Genomic DNA, 19,734 nt, shown 5'->3' on the forward strand with positions numbered 1-19,734 from the left:
AAGTCATGATGGGAGTAATTATTACTGGTCAAAAAAAAATGGCACGAGTAAGAAAAATGTAAGACTTTCTAGGTTCATGAAAAGGCTAAGGAATTTGGTTCAAAACAGCCAGGGGAATCTTGGGAGATGAATAAGCCTTTACCGAAGTAATAAGTAAACTAAAACCCCAGAGCTGTCATGACATGGTGTTGCCTTCCCATTTGTCTATTTGTATCATTACCATTTACATACACCATGAGCGCACAGAAGCATTCCCATACACAAAAACACATCAACACACAAGCAGATGAGATAAAGCTTTTGTGTGATAGATGCCTAGATTAGGTACATCCCTCAGGCAACACTCAGGATCAGTGAAGTGCTTCACACCACAGTTATCTCTGATAGGCATTACGCAGCATATACAGGGACATGCACATTATTAGCAGAAAGGCACTCATTCATTCATTAGTCCTTGTGCTACTCACATTTGCATAAAAGCAACGCTTTTCCAAATGTAGTCTGGATGATGTGAACATTTTCTGAAGAGAATCCATCACTATTTTTTTTTTCTGCAAAGCTGCAGAACTGAGGATGTTGGAATTCATAAAGTTTTGATCTTGTAGAATGATTTTTATATTGCACAAAAGATAACTTGTAGAATGATTGATGTACTACAGAGAAATGGGAGGAGTATTACTGTACATGTAATAATGATGAGATAAACGGAAACACTTAAAATACAATAATAATAACAATTATTTTAAAATTTAAAATAATAAAAAAAATTCTTAATTTTTAAAGCAAGCAAAGTGACCTAAGTTCTAGGAATGTAGCTGACTTATGTACAAATTGATAAAGATGTGACCTAAAAGATGATCAGGAAGAGGTCACAGATACATAACACAGAACAATAATAATAATAATAGACCTATTTAAAACTTTACGGGGAAACAAGCAGAAAACAATTCTTGTTTAAAGATTCCTTAAGCCTGGAAGAAGTTAATGAAAAGATGATGAAAATATAACTGAAGGCTCTCAACCTTTGACGAGCCATAAATTACAGTTTTCATTCATGTTGTCAATTATAGTGTATTGTTGGGTAATCATCAATAATGAGGAGGTTATAAAACAGCTAAAAAAGCTAAGGGGGAAAAAAAATCAGTATTAGTCATCAGCTCGACTAAATGTGTAGTTTTGGACCACTTTGGTTAGTCATGACTCAGATATAAATGTGTGCTTTCTAGAAAAGCAGGCAAAAAAAAACTTAGAAAGCTTTCTTAGGTAAGATGTTTACTTTAGAAGACCAAGTTTAATTGTGACCATTGGTAATTTCCAAGAAATACATTTTTTTTAAAGCATTGGCTACTGGCTACACCCCTTTAAACAGAATTTTCAGGATTTACCTTAAAAAACACAGACAGAGAACAAGAGAGGAAGTGACAGACAGAAAATTACACACACATAGAAATTTATAGGTATGTAGCTAGTGGTAGTTGGTGTTAGCCACTTACCAGGTATGCTGTGTCTTCTTGAGGCCATGGTATGCTCTGGTCCAGAGATATCCTTAGTTTTCCCATATGGTCCATCATCTAAAGAGAAAAGAGAAACAGAATTGAACTTGAGTATTTTTAAATTTATTTTGGAACAGTTAAAGCTTCAATATTTTGACTGTGACAAGGCAAAAATGATTAGTTTATATGAACCCGAGGATGGTCTAAGGAGCTTGGAAAGAAAAGCGTCTGGACTTCTTTGAGTTGCTTGAAGACGTTTCACCTCTCATCCGAGAAGCTTCTTCAGTTCTAAGGTCAAATGGTGGAGAGTCCCAGATTTAAACCCAGTGGGAGTTTCCCCCCAAACAGGGACAAAGGACCCCCTGATGATCCTCTACCTAATCACATGAGCCAAGGTGTGAAAGCGGGTGTGGGTCACAATCAGCCAAGGTGTCGGGTGAGCTCATTGTGAAACCTGGCCCCGTGTCGTAAACCACCGCCTCTGTTCAAAGATGGTCGCTCACAGTGGACGTAAATGGCTTCTTTCACTCCTCTTTCAAACCATCTGTCCTCTCTGTCCAAAATGTGAACATTGGCATCCTCGAAAAAGTGACCTTTGTCCTTTAGATGCAGATGGACAGCTGAGTCTTGTCCCGTGGAGGTGGCTCTTCTATGTTGTGCCATGCGCTTGTGAAGTGGCTGTTTGGTCTCTCCGATGTAGAGGTCTGGGCATTCCTCGCTGCACTGTACAGCATACACCACATTGTTAAGTTTGTGTTTAGGAGTTTTGTCTTTCGGGCTAACCAGTTTTTGTCTGAGTGTGTTGCTGGGTCTGAAGTACACTAGGATGTCGTGCTTGAAGAGAACCCTCCTGAGTTTTAGACTACGATGACCTGGATGACTGAGAACCTTCACAGACGAACCCGAGGATGAATTATCAGGTTTGCTTGGGGTGTACTGTACGTATGGCTATCTGACTCAACAGAAAGTCCTCAACACAAATAATGAAGGACACCACAAACGAATAACTACATAAAAGACCAAAAAATTCCATTTATTAATGGTGCTTATATACTGTAAGCATACACCTAAAGACCTATTTAGAAAAGCAATCATGCTAACACTGTCGGCACCTTTTTAGCTCACTTTCAACACAGGAATCACATTTCATATCTTAACTGACTGTGGTGTCTCCCAAACGTCTTACATGTGACACTGAATATATGAAATTTGTAGCAACATAATAATACCCCTGCACAGTAGTTTATAATGACCATAAGATGATCACAAAGCTCTTTTGTTTTTGATTTGGACTTTGTTATTCAGATATATCATTTCCTTCACACTCTCATTCACACCTGTACACAGCTTCCATAAATTGTATTGCTTGTCAGTGATGGTACTGTTGAGTAATGGTTTCTGCTCCCAATTTCAGTTGACACTGGTCTGAGCATATCTGATGATGATTCTGAGAGGTACAACAAAAATGTCTGATAGCTAATCCATGACTGAGAATGTAAAGACAAGCCTGCAGCACTGCATCTGTTACTTCTATCAATCTTTTTTTTCCTTAAGGATCAAAGGGGTTTCATGCCCCAACTGAACAGATGCAAACACAGTTGGCCTTCCTGCCTTTAGAGCTGCAAATATTCTCTAAATGCTTCTTCGAGGGAATTTTCTCCCTTGTAAGAGTTTTTTTTTTTTTTAAAGAAATGCTGTGTAAAATGTTGAAAAAAAAAACACCCCACATTTGTAATCTCCGTACCACAACTGAAATTGCATCAGTTTTGCACACTACTGTGTGAAGATTACATGTAAGGGAGATTTTCCAGTTACCTACACACTGTCACTTTAACTAACTTTAAGTAGGTTGACACATTGGCAAATACCCAGAAGAGCTGTTAAAGGAAGTCTCCTGCCAGTTTGGACAATGAAACAGAGGCCAACACTATATGTCACATTTGGGGGAACAGATGTCATGCTTTATAGTCTGCGGCAGAGACTTTCTGGCAAATATCTAGAAGACATTTAATATTTTATTTTTTCTTCTGCTCAGATCACCACAGCTTTCTAAAGCTGTGCTTTTTTTGTTCCTAAATTAAAAGCACAGGAGGGAATCTTGTATACAAACTTAAATTAAATGTCACAATGTCTGCCTGTCTACATACTTGCAGTAACCACTTTCCTTTTTAATTGGGAGGTTCTGCCAATAAAGAAAGTACTTTTTGAATACAATATCAATGATGTGATCATGAATATGAACCAGTTGCACAGCTGCAGTTTCCAGTTTTAATTCCTGTCTAGCTAACAAAGATAATAGTAATTCTGCCTGTAGGTGGTGTCAATGTGCTCTATCTACAAGTGAGCCACCCGCTGACAGCGTGACTGCAACTTTTCTTTTTTATACATATCTGCAAAATTAATTTGGCTCTGCATGAATTGTCCAGGAATGTCTTTCTGCTTTTTATGAAGAACAAAGAGGGGCCAGAAATTATTGCGGATATAACTGAATATCACTAAATATATGTATTTGATGCATCATAATGTCCTTTTGGCACTAGTATCACACAATAATGCAAATAAATCGAAGCTGCTCTTTTCTTTTCTACCATAGAACGAATATAGAGCTTTTGTGTAAGGAATCATTCTTTTTTTTTTTACTATAAATCTGCTTTTCCTTTTCAATCTATTATTGAGTACAATTATATTAATGCACATATTTAAGGACTCATCTATGATATATTAAGGATATTAAGTATTTTGCTAACCCACACTCTTTAACTTAGTTTGACAGCAGCTGCGACAGCAGAGCTGAGCTTGTTGTTGTTGTTGTGACTCTGAAGGGAAAGGATGTGTCCTACTTTACAACCTCTGCTCCATCGGAGGGATGGGATAAGTTTAACAATTCATAAACCACTTCCCAGTTATTTTCATACTCTAATTCAGAAGTTGCATTAAAACCAGGCACAATTATGCCACAGCTTAAACATAAATGTCTTAGCCAATTTTCCAAAATAAATGCATATTTGTAATGCTGTTCCAGAGCAACATTTTAAATCAGCTTACTACCATTAGCAGAGTAAGCACTTAAAAAACATTTGTAACAGTACCAAAGAAACCGCAAACGTTAGCTGGCCAGAATTAACGATTGTGTGACATATTACTTTAACAGCCAAATTAACAAGGTATTTGCTTTCTATATTTTACTAATATGTCAAGAAATCTCTGTATGTCGTCAGTCTTCACACTGGGCAGGCCTAATGCTAAGGGTCAGAGTAAGTGCTCTAAGTTTTATTTTAATCACCAGAGGCAAAAGTAACATCATGTTCAGACAGTTCAGAAAGTATTTTATATTCAATTCCACCAGGATCAACACATTTTTTCTTCTTTTTTTTATTGTTGTCACTACATGTTCCTGAATTTATTGACATTCTATGATCTCTAGTTGCCACATTGCTGCTAGTGTCTTCCTGTGTGGTAGCGAGTTTCCTGTGACATCTACCTTCCCTGAACGTAGATGGTACTGACAGGACTAAAAATAGTCCTGTAGGAGTAGGAGCAGAAACACATTTGAGGTAGAAGGATATAAGTACACATAAACCCTTTTTAATCACTACAAGTGTACGCCTGTGAGTGCAGAAACTCCATTCATATTTAATAGAATTAAAATCTATACATTGGTCTGGTGGTTTGCACAGTTGACTAATGGCTCATTCAGTTTACAACATGAAAGAGCAGAAAGGTTAGGTCAGCATATGAGTTGGTGTGGGTTTTTTTTTAATGTGTTTTATGTTTTTGAGCTTGCGTATCTATCCTTTTTCTGTGTCTACATATCATAATTAGTTACAATGTTTATGTTGTTTATTCAACATATGCATAACTCCTTCACTGTCAAGGCTTTGGCCTTTAAACAAATTGGTGAACTAAATTTTATTGTGTGCCGGGTGGTGGCCAGGAGCGGAGGCCCTGGCGGACCGATCCCCGGCTGCCAATTGGGACATGGAATTTCACCTCTCTGGTGAGTTAGTGCGTGAGGTTGAGAGGTACCGGCTAGATATAGTCGGGCTCACCTCTACGCATGGCTTGGGCTCTGGAACCAGTCTTCTGGAGAGGGGCTGGACTCTGTCTCAGTCTGGAGTTGCCCCTAATGAGAGGCGGCGGGCTGGGGTGGGTATGCTAATATCCCCTCAGCTTGCTGCTGGTACGTTGGGGTTCTTCCCGGTGGATGAGAGGGTTTGTTCCCTGCGCCTTAGGGTCGGGGAACGGATCCTGACTGTCATCTGCACTTATGCGCCGAGTGGCAGTTCAGAGTACCTGGGTGGGGTGCTGGAAGGTGCTCCACCTGGAGACTCTGTTGTCCTGCTGGGAGACTTCAATGCTCACGTGGGTAACAACAGCGAGACCTGGAGGGGTGTGATTGGGAGGAACGGCCTCCCTGATCTGAATCCGAGCGGTGTTTTGTTATTGGACTTCTGTGCAAATCACAGTTTGGCCATAACGAACACCTTGTTCAAACAGAAGAGTGTCCATAAGTGCACGTGGCACCAGGACGCTCTAGGCCGCAGGTCGATGATCAATTTTGTAATCGTATCACCCGACCTGCGACCATATGTTCTGGACACTCGGGTAAAGAGAGGGGCTGAGCTGTCAACTGATCACCACCTGGTGGTGAGTTGGATCAGGTGGAGGGGGAGGACGCTAGACAGACCCGGTGCACCTAAACGTGTAGTGAGGGTGTGCTGGGAACGTCTAGCAGAGGCCCCAGTCCGCGAGATCTTCAACGCACACCTCCGGCAGAGCTTCAACAGCATTCCGAGGGATACTGGGGACATTTTGTCCGAATGGACCATGTTCAGCATCTCTATTGCTGAAGCTGCTGCATTGAGCTCCGGCCGCAAGGTGGTTGGTGCCTGCCGTGCTGGTAATCCCCGAACCAAATGGTGGACACCAGAGGTGAAGGGAGACACCAGGCTGAAGAAGGAGTCCTATCGGGCTTGGTTAGCCTGTGGGACTCCGGAGGCAGCTGACAGGTATCAACAGGCCAAGCGGAACGCAGCTCGGGCAGTGGCTGAAGCAAAAACTCGGGTGAGGGAGGAGTTCGGAGAGGCCATGGAAAAAGACTTTCGGACTGCCTCGAAGAGATTCTGGCAAACCGTCAGGCGTATCAGGAGGGGAAAGTGGTTCTACAGTGCTCTACCTGCACTGTGTATAGTGCTGGCCTCTCCCTTAGAGATAGGGTGAGAAGTTCGGCCATCCGGGAGGGGCTCAGAGTAGAGCCGCTGCTCCTCCACATCGAAAGGAGCAGCTGAGGTGGTTCGGGCATCTGACAAGGATGCCTCTTGGGCGCCTCCTGGGTGAGGTGTTCTGGGCATGTCCCACCGGGAGGAGGCCCCGGGGCAGACCCAGGACATGCTGGAGAGATTATATCTCTCGGCTGGCCTGGGAATGCCTTAGTGTTCCCCCAGATAAGCTGGAGGAGATGGCTGGGGAGAGGGAGGTCTGCTTAGGAAGATGGATGGAAATTTTATTGTAAAAAACTTCATTGTATCTTTAACCTTAATTAATGTGTCACATGCATTTATGCAAAGCACAATTACAAAAATGAATATTTCCACAGAACATAAAGTATTTTAAAAATCCATGGTAGCATATTTAAAGCGAAGCTTTTATATATAGCTTGTAGTTTTACCTTTATCGACCATTTGATGTCTTTACAAGAAACAGTTCAGCAATATATAAAGTGATATCCTCTAACAATGACACAATTTCCTGGCTTCTAACAATTTCAAATATGCAGTGCTGTCCCACTGGAAATGCTTAGAAATCAGTTCTCTTCCCAGCAGTAACAGTTAAAAGGAGGCCATTGTTGTTGTGTCTCAGAGTCTAGAGATCTTCACAGAGGTGTAATAAGTTTAATAATTCATAAGTTGTGGATTCAATTTAGCTTTAAACTGCTTTCATAAGTTATATGGCTGGCTGTTCCTGCTGTGGGGCTGTCACGAGTATAATGGACCCTAAAGGCTGCTCATCAACACACACATGCATGCTTACATGCAAAATATGTGCATGAAAATAAAACTCAAGCATGCTAGAAAATACAAATGTACACTTGCAAAGACATCAGGAATGCTTTCAGCAACTTGGCCATCTCTGCCGCACTGACTGGATGTAAGACAAACTGATTTAGTCACAACTTACCCCCTCGAGCACTATGAATCTGCAGCTCTCATCCTCCAAACCCACATATCTCCAGTGCCAGAGTTTCTGTGACTGAGGTATCAGATCACTACAAACTTGTTTGTCATAACAGGCCTTTGGAAGCATAGCACATCATCTGCTAGCAATACTAGTCTTTTTCAATGGATATACATATCATCTTCACACTGACACTTTTTCTTTTTAAAACCTTTTTTTCACTGCCTCTCTTCTCGGTTCCCCAACACTTTCTGATAAATTAGTGCCTCCGAGTGAATAATTTGAATGTGATTAGGCTAATGACTGCCGGCACTGTCAGCTCACCAAACAGGTTGAGTTACAGAAGAGGCGTCAGGCCAGATTTCCTCCTGCAGCAGAAGTGCTGGCATAATGCTTACAGCATGAGCATCTTTTCAAGCAGAGACAGTAATGACTTTAGCATGTGCTGGGCAGGTTTTACAGAACAAAGGATGGATGTCATTGGACAAATACAAAGTAATTTTTGTACAACAGGTTTTAAGTTCAGATTCATTGCTCTGTAGCAACAATGGCACAACTGTTAAATGTATGTTTTGACATAAAAATGAAAAGGGCTGAATTATTTTAAATGTTTATTATTTTCCGAACAAAACTAAACAGCTGAATAGAAATTGCAATGTACTTATGTTGTTACAGTTACATGTAGTATGCCAACATTTCTTGTCAGCTAAATGTTCACTCAGGATATACTGCAAAAGCAATATGCTACTGTATGTGTGCATGTGTGTGCCCCACAACAGATGTTACATGTTTAGTGTTGCTTTCATTTTTATTAACACACACACACACACACACACACACACACACACACACACACACACACTACACACACACACACATGTATATATCAGAATCAGAATCAGAATCAGAAAGGGTTTATTGCCAGATGTTGAGGAGGTTTACAACATTAGGAAATTGCTGCGGTTGTATATATATATATATATATATATATATATATATATATTTTTTTTTAATTAAAAGAAGTGAAAACCCCATAGTGATGCATTTTTAATGCATGAAGTCACTCACTGTTGGCTGTGTGAGCTGATGAAAAAGTGAGTGACCAAAATAGTTACAATACAGCCTACAGCTCTGTGCTATTCAGAATGAAAACTGAACAAGACACTGATTTTTGTGCCACCCTAAATTAAATTCAAGCCTCAGCCTGGCCACCACCACAAAATTGTGGCATCTCCATTGCAAATAAATGAATGAATAAATTAAAGGAAACGGAAAAAAAGAATTAAAAATAGGATGCTGTTTAAATGTTAGCCTATAAGTTGTATGTCTGCTACTGAAAATTCCACTAATGTGAAGAAATAAGACTAAAAAAACATCTATGCACCAAAACGCACAATTATTTGTGTATCAAAGTATCATATTACTTTGATACACAAATAATTGTACTTTTTGGTGCACACACACACACACACACCCACAGACACACAGTAGCACATTGCATGTATGCATGCATGTATGATATATTTTAAGTGTTTTATGGGGTTGTAGGTCAAAATTCTGGGTACACTCTGGGACAGACAAACATTCACACTCACATTCACACCTATGGGCAATTTAGAATGACCAAATATAAATATACTCAGATCAGGAACATGGTAATAGCATGTAGTTTTGTACACTCAAGACTGGTACTAAGTCATGCTGAAAAAAGGGAATCTGCATCTTTATCAAACTTGGGATGGAGGCATGAAGTGCTCTAAAATCACACAACCACAGCAAGCACTTCAAATCATCATGTCTGTGGAAATTTCACACTAGACTTCAAACAACTTTGATTTTATACTTCTTTACTCTTCCTCCAGACTCTAAGATCTTGATTTCGATATGAAATGTAAAATTTACTTTGATCTGTACAGAGGACTTTGGACCAGTAGGCAACAGTCCAGTTCTTATTCTCCAGTCTCTGGTTCAGTGTGGCTTTCAGAGACTATAGTTTAACATATAGTTTGAACCAATATGGAAATATAGTTGCTGCTGAAATGACCCAGATGCAGATAAAAGTGTTGCCCAGTTTTAAACTAGATGTATGAAAGTCTTTGATCTGCGAAATGTGGATATTTGCATTTCAAATGGTGAGTTTTGAATTAGCAGAAAACACATGAGAATATGGTGTCAAGATAGCAATGCAAAAAGTGAATTGGAAAGTAGCAAAGGTTTTGAGCAAAACAATATTGGGGTATTTTTCATGTATCAATACACCAAGCTGATGTTTAGCTTAAACAACTAATCATCTACCTCTCAACCACAGATCAAATCAATGTTGAGCTTCTAATCTGAATTTGATAAGTTGATATTTACTGACAAGCATAGCACTAAAATGAATACATATCATGATCATACTCTGACCTACAGTTTGAAAGCACATAATTAGGAAAACACCTTCCTACACACAATCTTAGTTTAACCATTTCTTTCTTTAGCAATCACACAAAAACACTCAGTGGTATATAACAGTACTTACTAGACACAACACCCCAACAACTTAATCATAGATATACATACAAACATACATTTACACTCTCTCAAGTACACACAGAGTGGTTTCTCCAAATGTGACAACAAAGTGGATGCATGGGTGAATCTAGGTGTCACCTCGTTGTGCTTATTATTATACACATGCATATACACAGCAGAGCCTCTTATTGGTAAGTTGATGCCACTCATTTAAAGGCAATTCTGTAGAGATCCATCACTGAATATAGAGAAACAAAGGGGTTTGTAACTGCAATGTGAACTTTGTATGTTTTCACCCCTGGCTTTCATTTGTAGTCATGAAAAAGTGAATAATTTCCATAACAAGAGCAAATTTGCATAGGCAAAAATTTGTGACTAGTTGCAGTCTGACCGTAGAGATTTAAGAATTCATCAAAATCTGTAAACTGAAATGAATGAAAATCTGTCACTGATGATATGTTCGGAAGAACACATCAATGTCAAGAATGTAGCAGCACTGTACACAATAGTAAATATTAACATAATAAGGTTTTATTTATGATGTTTCTCCTGGACTAATATGCAAAATACACTTGAATGAGCTGTGATTGCAGAGAGCAGCTGCCAGGTACGTTTGTATGAAAGTGGAAGAAGGCTTCATGTGAAAAGAATGCAGCACTACTCAGTCAGGCTTCTCAGGGTGCATAAAAGAGAACACAAGATCCAATTGAAAAGAAGCGAACAGAGTAACTCAGCCTATTCATTTTGTTGAATAAGAAATTAAAGCAAGCACAATATTATAATCATTCGCTATTCACTAAACCATCAAGTAGGTGTCACAAAACAAATGAACAAGCGTGCTGCTGAAGCGTTCAGAAAAAGAGATACACCTGTTTGTTCAATGCAGGAAAATGAGAAGACAAAGACAGAAGACAGACTGGCAAGTATGCATATTTTCAAACAAACTTACATAAACTAGCAATGACACTTTAACTTTATCTTAATTTTGATTTGCAAGAAAAGCAAAATGCAACGAAAATCCAGGAAATAGTCATTCACATCGTCTATATGTCTGCCATAATTATTTGTAGATTCCTTAGTGTGGCCGACAGGTAATGGGAGACTAACTCAAGAAAGCCATTATCCAGGCCCTTCCCTGACATTAACTGAAGAGTGTCTTGCTGTGAGGTTGCAATGAGTCACCATACATCTATAGAATAATCGTAATATGATGATGTAGTGTATGTGTGTAGTACCTGTATAACCAGAAACATACAGCTTAACCTTTAAAATGACCCAACTAAGATCCCTTTTAACCTTTCTTCAGACTTCTCAAATTCCAACAAGTCTGGAAGAAAGCTATGCAGCCTTTCAATTGTGTGGTGTTACTCTAGACCATTAGTGGTAATGTTACTAAATATTTTTGCTTGTTTAGGTCACACTACCTTGAAATTGTTACTGCCCTTTAATGATCATAACGACAACAAATGCCAGTGTATCTGAAGAAATAACATACAGTTTTCCTCTGTTACATCAAGTTTCAGTGTCACACAAGCACCATAAAAATCAATGACCCGGTCACTGGTATATCTTTGTTTCACATGCACTGTAGGGCTATTTTGATTTTTTTCTAGTGGACCCTGATTGACTCATTATAAAGAATTGATATCTTCAATAGGAATGAATGGAGATGACAGGTAAGAACAACACAGAAAAAGACTAAAACATCATTTGTTCTGGTCTTTTCATGAAAATTGTTCACAATCTGCTTCTTAGGTCTGATGACATTATCCATTTCCAGGTCCCAACTCTTCTCAGTTACCAAATTAAACAAACACTGTGGTATCACTGAGAGTTAAAAATGGTCCAAATTCTGTCATCTCCAATGAACGGTCAGTGTGGCTGTTCTCCCAGGTGTTACAATGCCGCCCAAGGCCCAAGTGCATTTCTCGGCTTTTAACAAAATGCTATACGTCGCCAGGTGTTTCATCTGATTTGAGGTGTTACCTCCTTTGACAGTATCACAGTATCAGCTTAAAGCACTTGTTGCAGGCTGCTGAGTTTGCATCTTTTTCTGTAAGTACAGCCAGACTTTTGACCGCTTCTCCGTGGGCATTTTTAATCTGTAGCTTTGCTCTAAAAGAACGTACGTACCTGGGCCCGCCTACTACGCTTGCAAAGGTAAAATTATTGGCTAGAATTCAAAGTGTATGACATCTCAGGGGAAAAAAAAGCACAGAAACAAAGCACCGAAATTTGCGCTGCTTTTCGGTCTGGTTACTACCGTTTATGTCCGGTACCGGTACCCATCCCTACCTAATGGTAGCCAGTTTAGAACCTCTACAAAGTGTGTGTGAGTGTGTGTAGGGTGTGCGTGTGTGTCTTTGTGACATGCATAGACACACACAGGCTCTGAGTTTTTGAATACTAACGCATCTGATTGCTGCCATTATGATGCTGAATGAAATTGAAGATGTGTAATTGGCTATTGTTCATGACAAAGCTGGTACACAGAGGGATAAAAAAGATACAGAAAAAAACAAAAACTGCAAAATACAGCACATATGAACGGTAACCCTCCCACCCACCCACTCAGTAAATATTAAACAGACGGGGGGAAAAATGGCAAAAATTGTGTGTTGTACATGTGCACACACAGTTATCCTGACCTGTACACATACAAGTTCTGTCACTTCTTGCACAATTTTTTACACCCACTCTCCAAACACACACACACACTCTCTCTCTCTCTCTCTCTCTCACACACACACACACACACACACACACACACACACACACACACACACACACACACACACACACAGTAGATGTCTCACCCACACACTGAGTGTCTATGGAAGGAACAAGCAGTAATTAGGGTGGTTAATAGCTTGTCTGTTGTGGTAATTGCTGCCTGTATGGATCTGGTTGGAGGGTAGAATAGGGGTGCAGCAGAGGGGTCTCATCAACACTTTAGTTCTAATGGTCTCATGTCTCTCTCTCTCTCTCGCTCTGTGTCACCTCTTTATCTCTTTCTTGCCAAGCTAAACTCTTGCTAAAGTTTATCTGTGACAAACTTTCTAAAGCAGATGACACAGAATATTCATCAGTACAGCATCCATCTGAAATAGACAGTTAACCAAAAGATGTTCTTTTTTGGGTATTTATATTTATTATAATGACCGAAACTGCTATAACATAATTTGTTCCTATAATATTGTTTTACTCTCCCAGAGTAAAATGCTTCACTGCTCACAGCCTCTCTTTTTTGCCTCATCAGAAACAAAACATATTTTTTAAGGACATCAAGAACAGTGCTATAAGGGCAAAAAAAATGATATTTTTTGTTTTTAAGATCTGCAATTGCAAGAAAAAAGGACATTTCTTCAAGACATGAAGAAAATCAATTCAAGAAGTACAGCTGATATAAGCTATGTAAAGGAGAAATGGCTGGCTTTCACTTCTCACCTGAAGGCTATATTTTTTTTCTGCATTAAAATATGCCACACAAAAATACTGAATATTGTGCTGAAATGTTTAGTTCATATCATGGTCTCACTGTTAAGCACAGGCACTGTGATACAGAAGTTTTTCTCTGTGGGTTTTAGTGACATGATTAATATACAGGTGTTTTACAAATTAAATCCAGAACAACATTGTCTGCCTGCCAGACAATTCTGATACACATGTTGCAAATAAAGATGTATCAGCATATTCTTAAAATCAAAACCAATATGTACAATATGTGCTCTGAATGATACAAGATTGAAAGTTTAGCATTCTCATGACAGATAGTTTTACTGGTATTGGTATTTAACAATAAAGCTGAGAAAGGCAGGAGATATAAAAAGGTAGAAATAAAAAAAATTGAAGCAAATATTATATAGTAAAAAACTGAGCCACTCAGATTCCAGTTGTCAGAGGGCCCGGTGGCGCCAGTGTCCGGCAGCCTCGCCTCTGTCAGTGCGCCCCAGGGCAGCTGTGGCTACAATGTAGCTTGCCATTGCCAGTGTGTGAATGTGTGTGTGAATGGGTGAATGACTGGATGTAGTGTAAATCGCTTTGGGGTCCTTAGGTACTGAGTAAAGCGCTATACAAATGCAGGCCATTTACCATTTACCATTTGTACAAATAGGAATTTTTAACAATAAGAAAGGCCAAAAATTAAATTTACTGCTTTTGATTTCCCAACCAAATTGTAAGATTTTAACATTAGTACCTCCAGCAATGTGGAGAATATTGGATATTGCAAAGAAATATTAAGTTATTGAGTAAGGAGGATTTTGTACACCGTCATGAAAATGGTAAAAAGCAATTCCATGACTGAACTAAAGATTATTGTAGTTACTGAAATTACAAGCAGGCATCTCCTTACTTCTTGTTGTGTTGAGCTGACAGGGCGATGGTCTTTATCAACAGGAAAAGCTAACTTTAAAACTTATGAAAATATAGTTAGAGGTTTAAAATCTATATGCATCCTTTGGTATTTTCCAGTGCCATCTGGTGGGCTGGACTGGAGTCTTTGCCAGGCCAATTCTGCCTTATATTTGACACTCCTACTATAAAAGCTTTATCACCACACACTCTGAAAAACACCGCTGCAAAAATGCACTCCACATCATTCCTGGTCATCTGATTATTGCCATAAAAATACATTGTTGCACGAGATTTGCATTTCAACTATAAGACACATTAAATGTCACCAAATCCACCATAATATGAGGCAAACATCCCTAAAAACATGACAAACAAAGTACTATTGGATTTCAACAAAGATAGAAAAATCTCACAGATGAAGAAAATCAGGCACAAGGAGAAATCAGCTTGACAGTTGTAGGGCAGGAAAAAGATGTCAAAAACACCTTTGAAGTTACAGTTTTGTTTCTTGTGCCAACACATCTCTGTAGCAGATTCAAACTGATGTTCAGTTAACTAAGTTGAGCTGGTTTTATCAGAGGACCGGCAAAGGAAGAGAAAGAGAAGAGTGATGAAAATGAGAAATAACTGGGTGTTGTGATGTGAAAGACAGTCCCGTCATTAATTAGTCACATGGTTTGATCCCCCGCGCACGCTGCCGTGATGCACCTGGAGTAAGCAGCTTGAGGTAAGAGCATTATCTAACTGTCTAAAAATGTAAATGACAGGGAAGAGAACATAATGTGTTAAAGACACAGTAAGAAATGTCCTATTCTGTCGCTGAAAATATTCAAAAGCAGTTTTCTATTTTTATTTTTATAATTAGTGTTATTAATTACAAATTATCAGTCTGAACAATTAGACATTCAGTAGTCCCTTTACTAAGTCTACCTTGTTAGTGCTGGGTTGGGCCCTTTTCCCCTTCAAAATAGCCTTAATTCTTTGTCGCATAGATTCGACCAGGTGCTAAAAACATCCCAGAACCTTTTTCAGCATTATACTGGCACGACTAACAAAAGATTTTGGTCTGTATTTACATTACACTGCCGTTCCACCACATTCCAAAAATGCTCAGTTTGACCGTGGAGACCATTACGAGACACACTGTGCCCATAAAGATGGTCAATAGTAGTCAGGTAAGCTTAAACAATCCTCAAATGGTACTAAAGGACCCATTGTTTACCAAGAAAATATCCCCCTCATTATCTGAATGTTTTAGCAGAAAGCTGGAAACTGTGTTTTCAGTCTTCTGTTCTCCAACATCAGTGAGACTGCTGGAACGGTTGCCTTAGATTCCTGTTCTTGGATGACAGGAGTGGCAGTTGGTGTGGTCTTGTGCTGCTGTAATGCATCTACTTCAAGGTTCCCATCTTGTACATACAGAGATGCTTTTCTGCATGCCTCGGTTCTTCCCCATTTTGATTCTTGGTTTGAACTTAAGCAAGTCGACCTGACCATGTCGACATGTCTAAATGTGTTAATTCCATGTCATTGGCAGGCTTGATATTTGCATTATCTAATGCAAATGTCTAATCATGCTCTTTATAGTTGCACAGGTGTACTTAATAATAGAGGCCAGTGACTGCAGATTGCCACTAAGCACTCATGTCTGCATTCTGTTTAGCTGCATTATCGTCATGCTTGTAATCAGAGAACAGATGTCCTGCCAGAGGAGTATAGTTACAACTTGCTGAGCAAAATGCAGTTTGTAGGAAACAACAGAGATATATGAATGCAACATGCAAAGCTGATAGTAATTTCTGACATACTCACTGCCTCACAACTGTCACTATTAACAGAGGTGGGAAGTAACAAAGTACACATATATTTTCATTGTACTTAAATAGAATTTTCAGGTAACTTGTGTATTTTTTTTTACTTTTATATCGCACGATTTCATAAATGGGTTGTTAAGTTTTTGAGGAGACTTATTATTTCATGTCACTGAATACCTTCTGGATATCAGCTCGATTTGAATGTAAATGGAAGGAACAATAAAACTTAGAAGACAACCTTGGTGATCCTTATTGCAGACTAAAGGCAAAAACATATAATTATGGACCAGAATGAATAAAATTTCTGGTGCTACAAAAGAGGAGCAAGCACAAAGGGAATAATCTATTTTCCAAGTTGAACTGTCTAAAACATAAGTATGATCCTTTACATGTTCAGTCTGAAGGTGCAGGTATGAATTAAAATTTGACTCCACAGCACACAAATGCCTATGAGTCCTCCTTTCCTCCCCTACATAAAACATGATTAGGAAAAATGGGACTGTCCATCTCAGCCACTGTATTAAGGCTGGTGGGGCCTTTGTATATTTATGGATTAATTCAAAGTGCATGAAAATGCATCAATTTGTTGGAAGACATACTTGTATAATAATCACCATATATTTATGAGGACAATATTCTTTTTTTTTTTCTTTCCAATAAATATACTCAAAAAATGAATGACTGGACCTTTAACATGATGATGCTTCACTCACTTAATTCTACCTACAAAATGCTTTATACTGCTTAGAGGTTGAAAATACCAAAGAGCAGTGAATTTTAGAGCAGCAGCACAAGTTGGCTCATCACAGCCTGCATACAAAATCCACACAATAGAAATTATTATGACTTGTTTTTAAGTGATTTTTCCCCCACACTCCACTATTACAGCTGATTTTGGGGTTCCCACACTTACCAAATCCTGACTGTACATATTAAAATTTTTAGATGTAGAGGCAGAGTTTCCCACTTACAATGTAGTCAACAATCCTACTCTTTTTTTTTTTTTTTTAGCTTTACCTTGAATAAAGAAGTTGAAAGAGTACTTTAACTTTCACCAATGCATTTTTAATACACACATCTTAACCTCCCCTTAACTGAAGAATGTCTATACCTTTGCCCACTCTGAATATTAAATTATCGGTGTGGTCAGCTCAGAAAATAAAGAGGATCAAATCAAGCTGTCGGCAGAAACCCAACATGGTGATAAAGCTCTCATCATACATTTATTGTATATTTCTGCTTTATATCCTTATCCCTTCAGCAATGGTGAGATTAAATCAGCCCCACAAAACAGTGCAAACAGCAAAAAAAGTGAAAAACTGTCTATTTGGTCATATTCTAAGAGACATATGAGAACTACAGTATCAAACTACTTAAAAAAATAAAGTAAAATGTTTTTTGTCACAGTCTTTTAAAATATGCAGTGTTAGGGAACTTAACTTTTCCGTTTTAATCTTCTGTAATATTGAATCTAAATTACAGCAGTAACTCAAAGCATGCAGTGAAATACGGAACCTCTGTCTGTATCTACATAAAACTAAAAGAAATAAAAGCAGCTTTGTGAGTCTCACTGCATTGTTATCATCTTGGTTAGTCTCTGAGGCCATTTCACAGAATATATCTCCCACTATGTTCATTCGTGCATGAAATAGGATGGTGCTCACCTTATTAATACTCCTGATGCATCTCGTTAACTTTACTACACTAATGTACTGTATGTTGTAGAGGAATAGAATCAGAAATGTGTTATGCTGATATCATGGTTGATAGTTTTGTTTCTTGGCTATGACACCATGTGGAATACTTCAAATTGAATCAATAGCACATAATCTTATAAAACAATATGATACTTTTTCCAAAAGCATTTATACCACTTTGTGATGTAGCACCAGTAATGTGCAAAAGTGTTCTATTGCTGATTAAGTGGTGATCAATTGGTGACTGTGGGTATGAATATGGGCATAAATAGTTGTCTGATCTGTTCGTCCTGCAGTAGACTCATGACCTGTTCAGGATGCATCCTGCCTCTTGCTCATGACAACTGTGATAGGACCTATGACCATGAATTGGAGAAATAGTTAAAAAAAAAATGCATCGATGCATTTGCTTTATTGTTGTTGTTGTTGTTGTTGTTTTTATTTCGTGGGCATGAACCTGACCTCATACAATAGATGTTGATGCGTCTTCACTTATCCAAACGTTTTCCACCTTAAAGGACAAAAAAGTGCACATACAGTATATAAACAGGATGGACTGGCAGACAGGAGTTTGAGTCACATATCTCATTGGGATCTTTTATTTATTTATTTTAATGAAACTACTTAAGTTTAAGCAATAAAACCTACTTAGTTTGGTTTAGGCAATGCAAAATACTTGGCTTGGTTAAGTCAGTTTAGTTGAAATATGTTAGTTTAAAAATCAATAATATATCAGTTTCAAAGTCATGCTAACTCCAAAAAAACTGCATATTTTGGGTCTATATACACTGATTGTTTTTAGGGATACCTTAACAAAGGGGCTCAGTTGCACCTGTTCAAATTGTTTTGTTTTTTTTTAGTTTGAAGCTTATTTTTCACTATAATGCATCCCGTTGGATTAATTCAATATGGCAGAGAGTTATGGACTACGTTATGGACCCTACCAGTCAAGCTAGTTAACCAATGGTAGTGTTCACGGATACCTTCCTGGCTCCAACCGCTTCTCCAAATGTGGTCAAATCAGATTCAATAAGTGCTATGCATAAGACTTTAAAATGATACTTCACAAAACAGCAGGTGATGTCACCGTAGCTACAGCCATCTTATTATACAGTCTATGGTTAACACATATTAACCATGATGAAGAACCAAATCTTATCTTTGCTCTGCATCATACAGTATATATGAACATGATCGTTTAAGGTATACCTGAATTCACAAAGTAGTCCTGACAATAACAATCATGGTTTTTCACCAAAGGAGTCCAATTTTGCACAATCTTCCATTCACGGTGAGAATACCACAACACCTAATACAAAAGCATAAATCTGAGACAAGAAAACGGTGACCAAAGAAAATAAGAAAAGAAAAAAAAGAAACACTCCTATCAAATGTGACAAGCATTGTTGTTTGAATTGAGAATAAATAAATAGAAAAGAAAACACACAAAAAAAACTATATCAATAGAAAACATGAACAAAGCTGAACACAGAAAAGAGCGCCACCTACAGAAAACTGTTTTTATTATACGAATTCCCAAACAACAGGATGCATCATGGAATTATTGAATGGGAGGCAATTCCTGGGAACTATAGTTCGATCAGCACAACAATGCCACCGATAAATAAATAACGAAGAATACAAATTGCAAAACTGTTGAACGCTCAATCAAATAATTTTCCCTCT

At 38.5% G+C, this 19,734-nt stretch overlaps 1 protein-coding gene across 9 annotated transcripts in view; it reads right to left on the reverse strand.

Annotated features, from left to right (window-relative positions):
- The window catches only part of LOC120716527 (glutamate receptor-interacting protein 2-like), a 259,433-nt gene that overhangs the window by 46,432 nt on the left and 193,267 nt on the right, over positions 1 to 19,734 (reverse strand). For all 9 annotated transcript variants that reach the window (XM_040004067.1, XM_040004053.1, XM_040004044.1 and 6 more), the window contains exon 2: positions 1,494 to 1,571. In XM_040004067.1, the coding sequence (XP_039860001.1) occupies positions 1,494 to 1,571 (78 nt within the window). The remainder of the gene's footprint in view (positions 1 to 1,493; positions 1,572 to 19,734) is intronic.

This window comes from Simochromis diagramma, unplaced genomic scaffold (assembly GCF_900408965.1).
Source record: "Simochromis diagramma unplaced genomic scaffold, fSimDia1.1 OVJJ01000320.1, whole genome shotgun sequence".
Taxonomy (NCBI): domain Eukaryota; kingdom Metazoa; phylum Chordata; class Actinopteri; order Cichliformes; family Cichlidae; genus Simochromis; species Simochromis diagramma.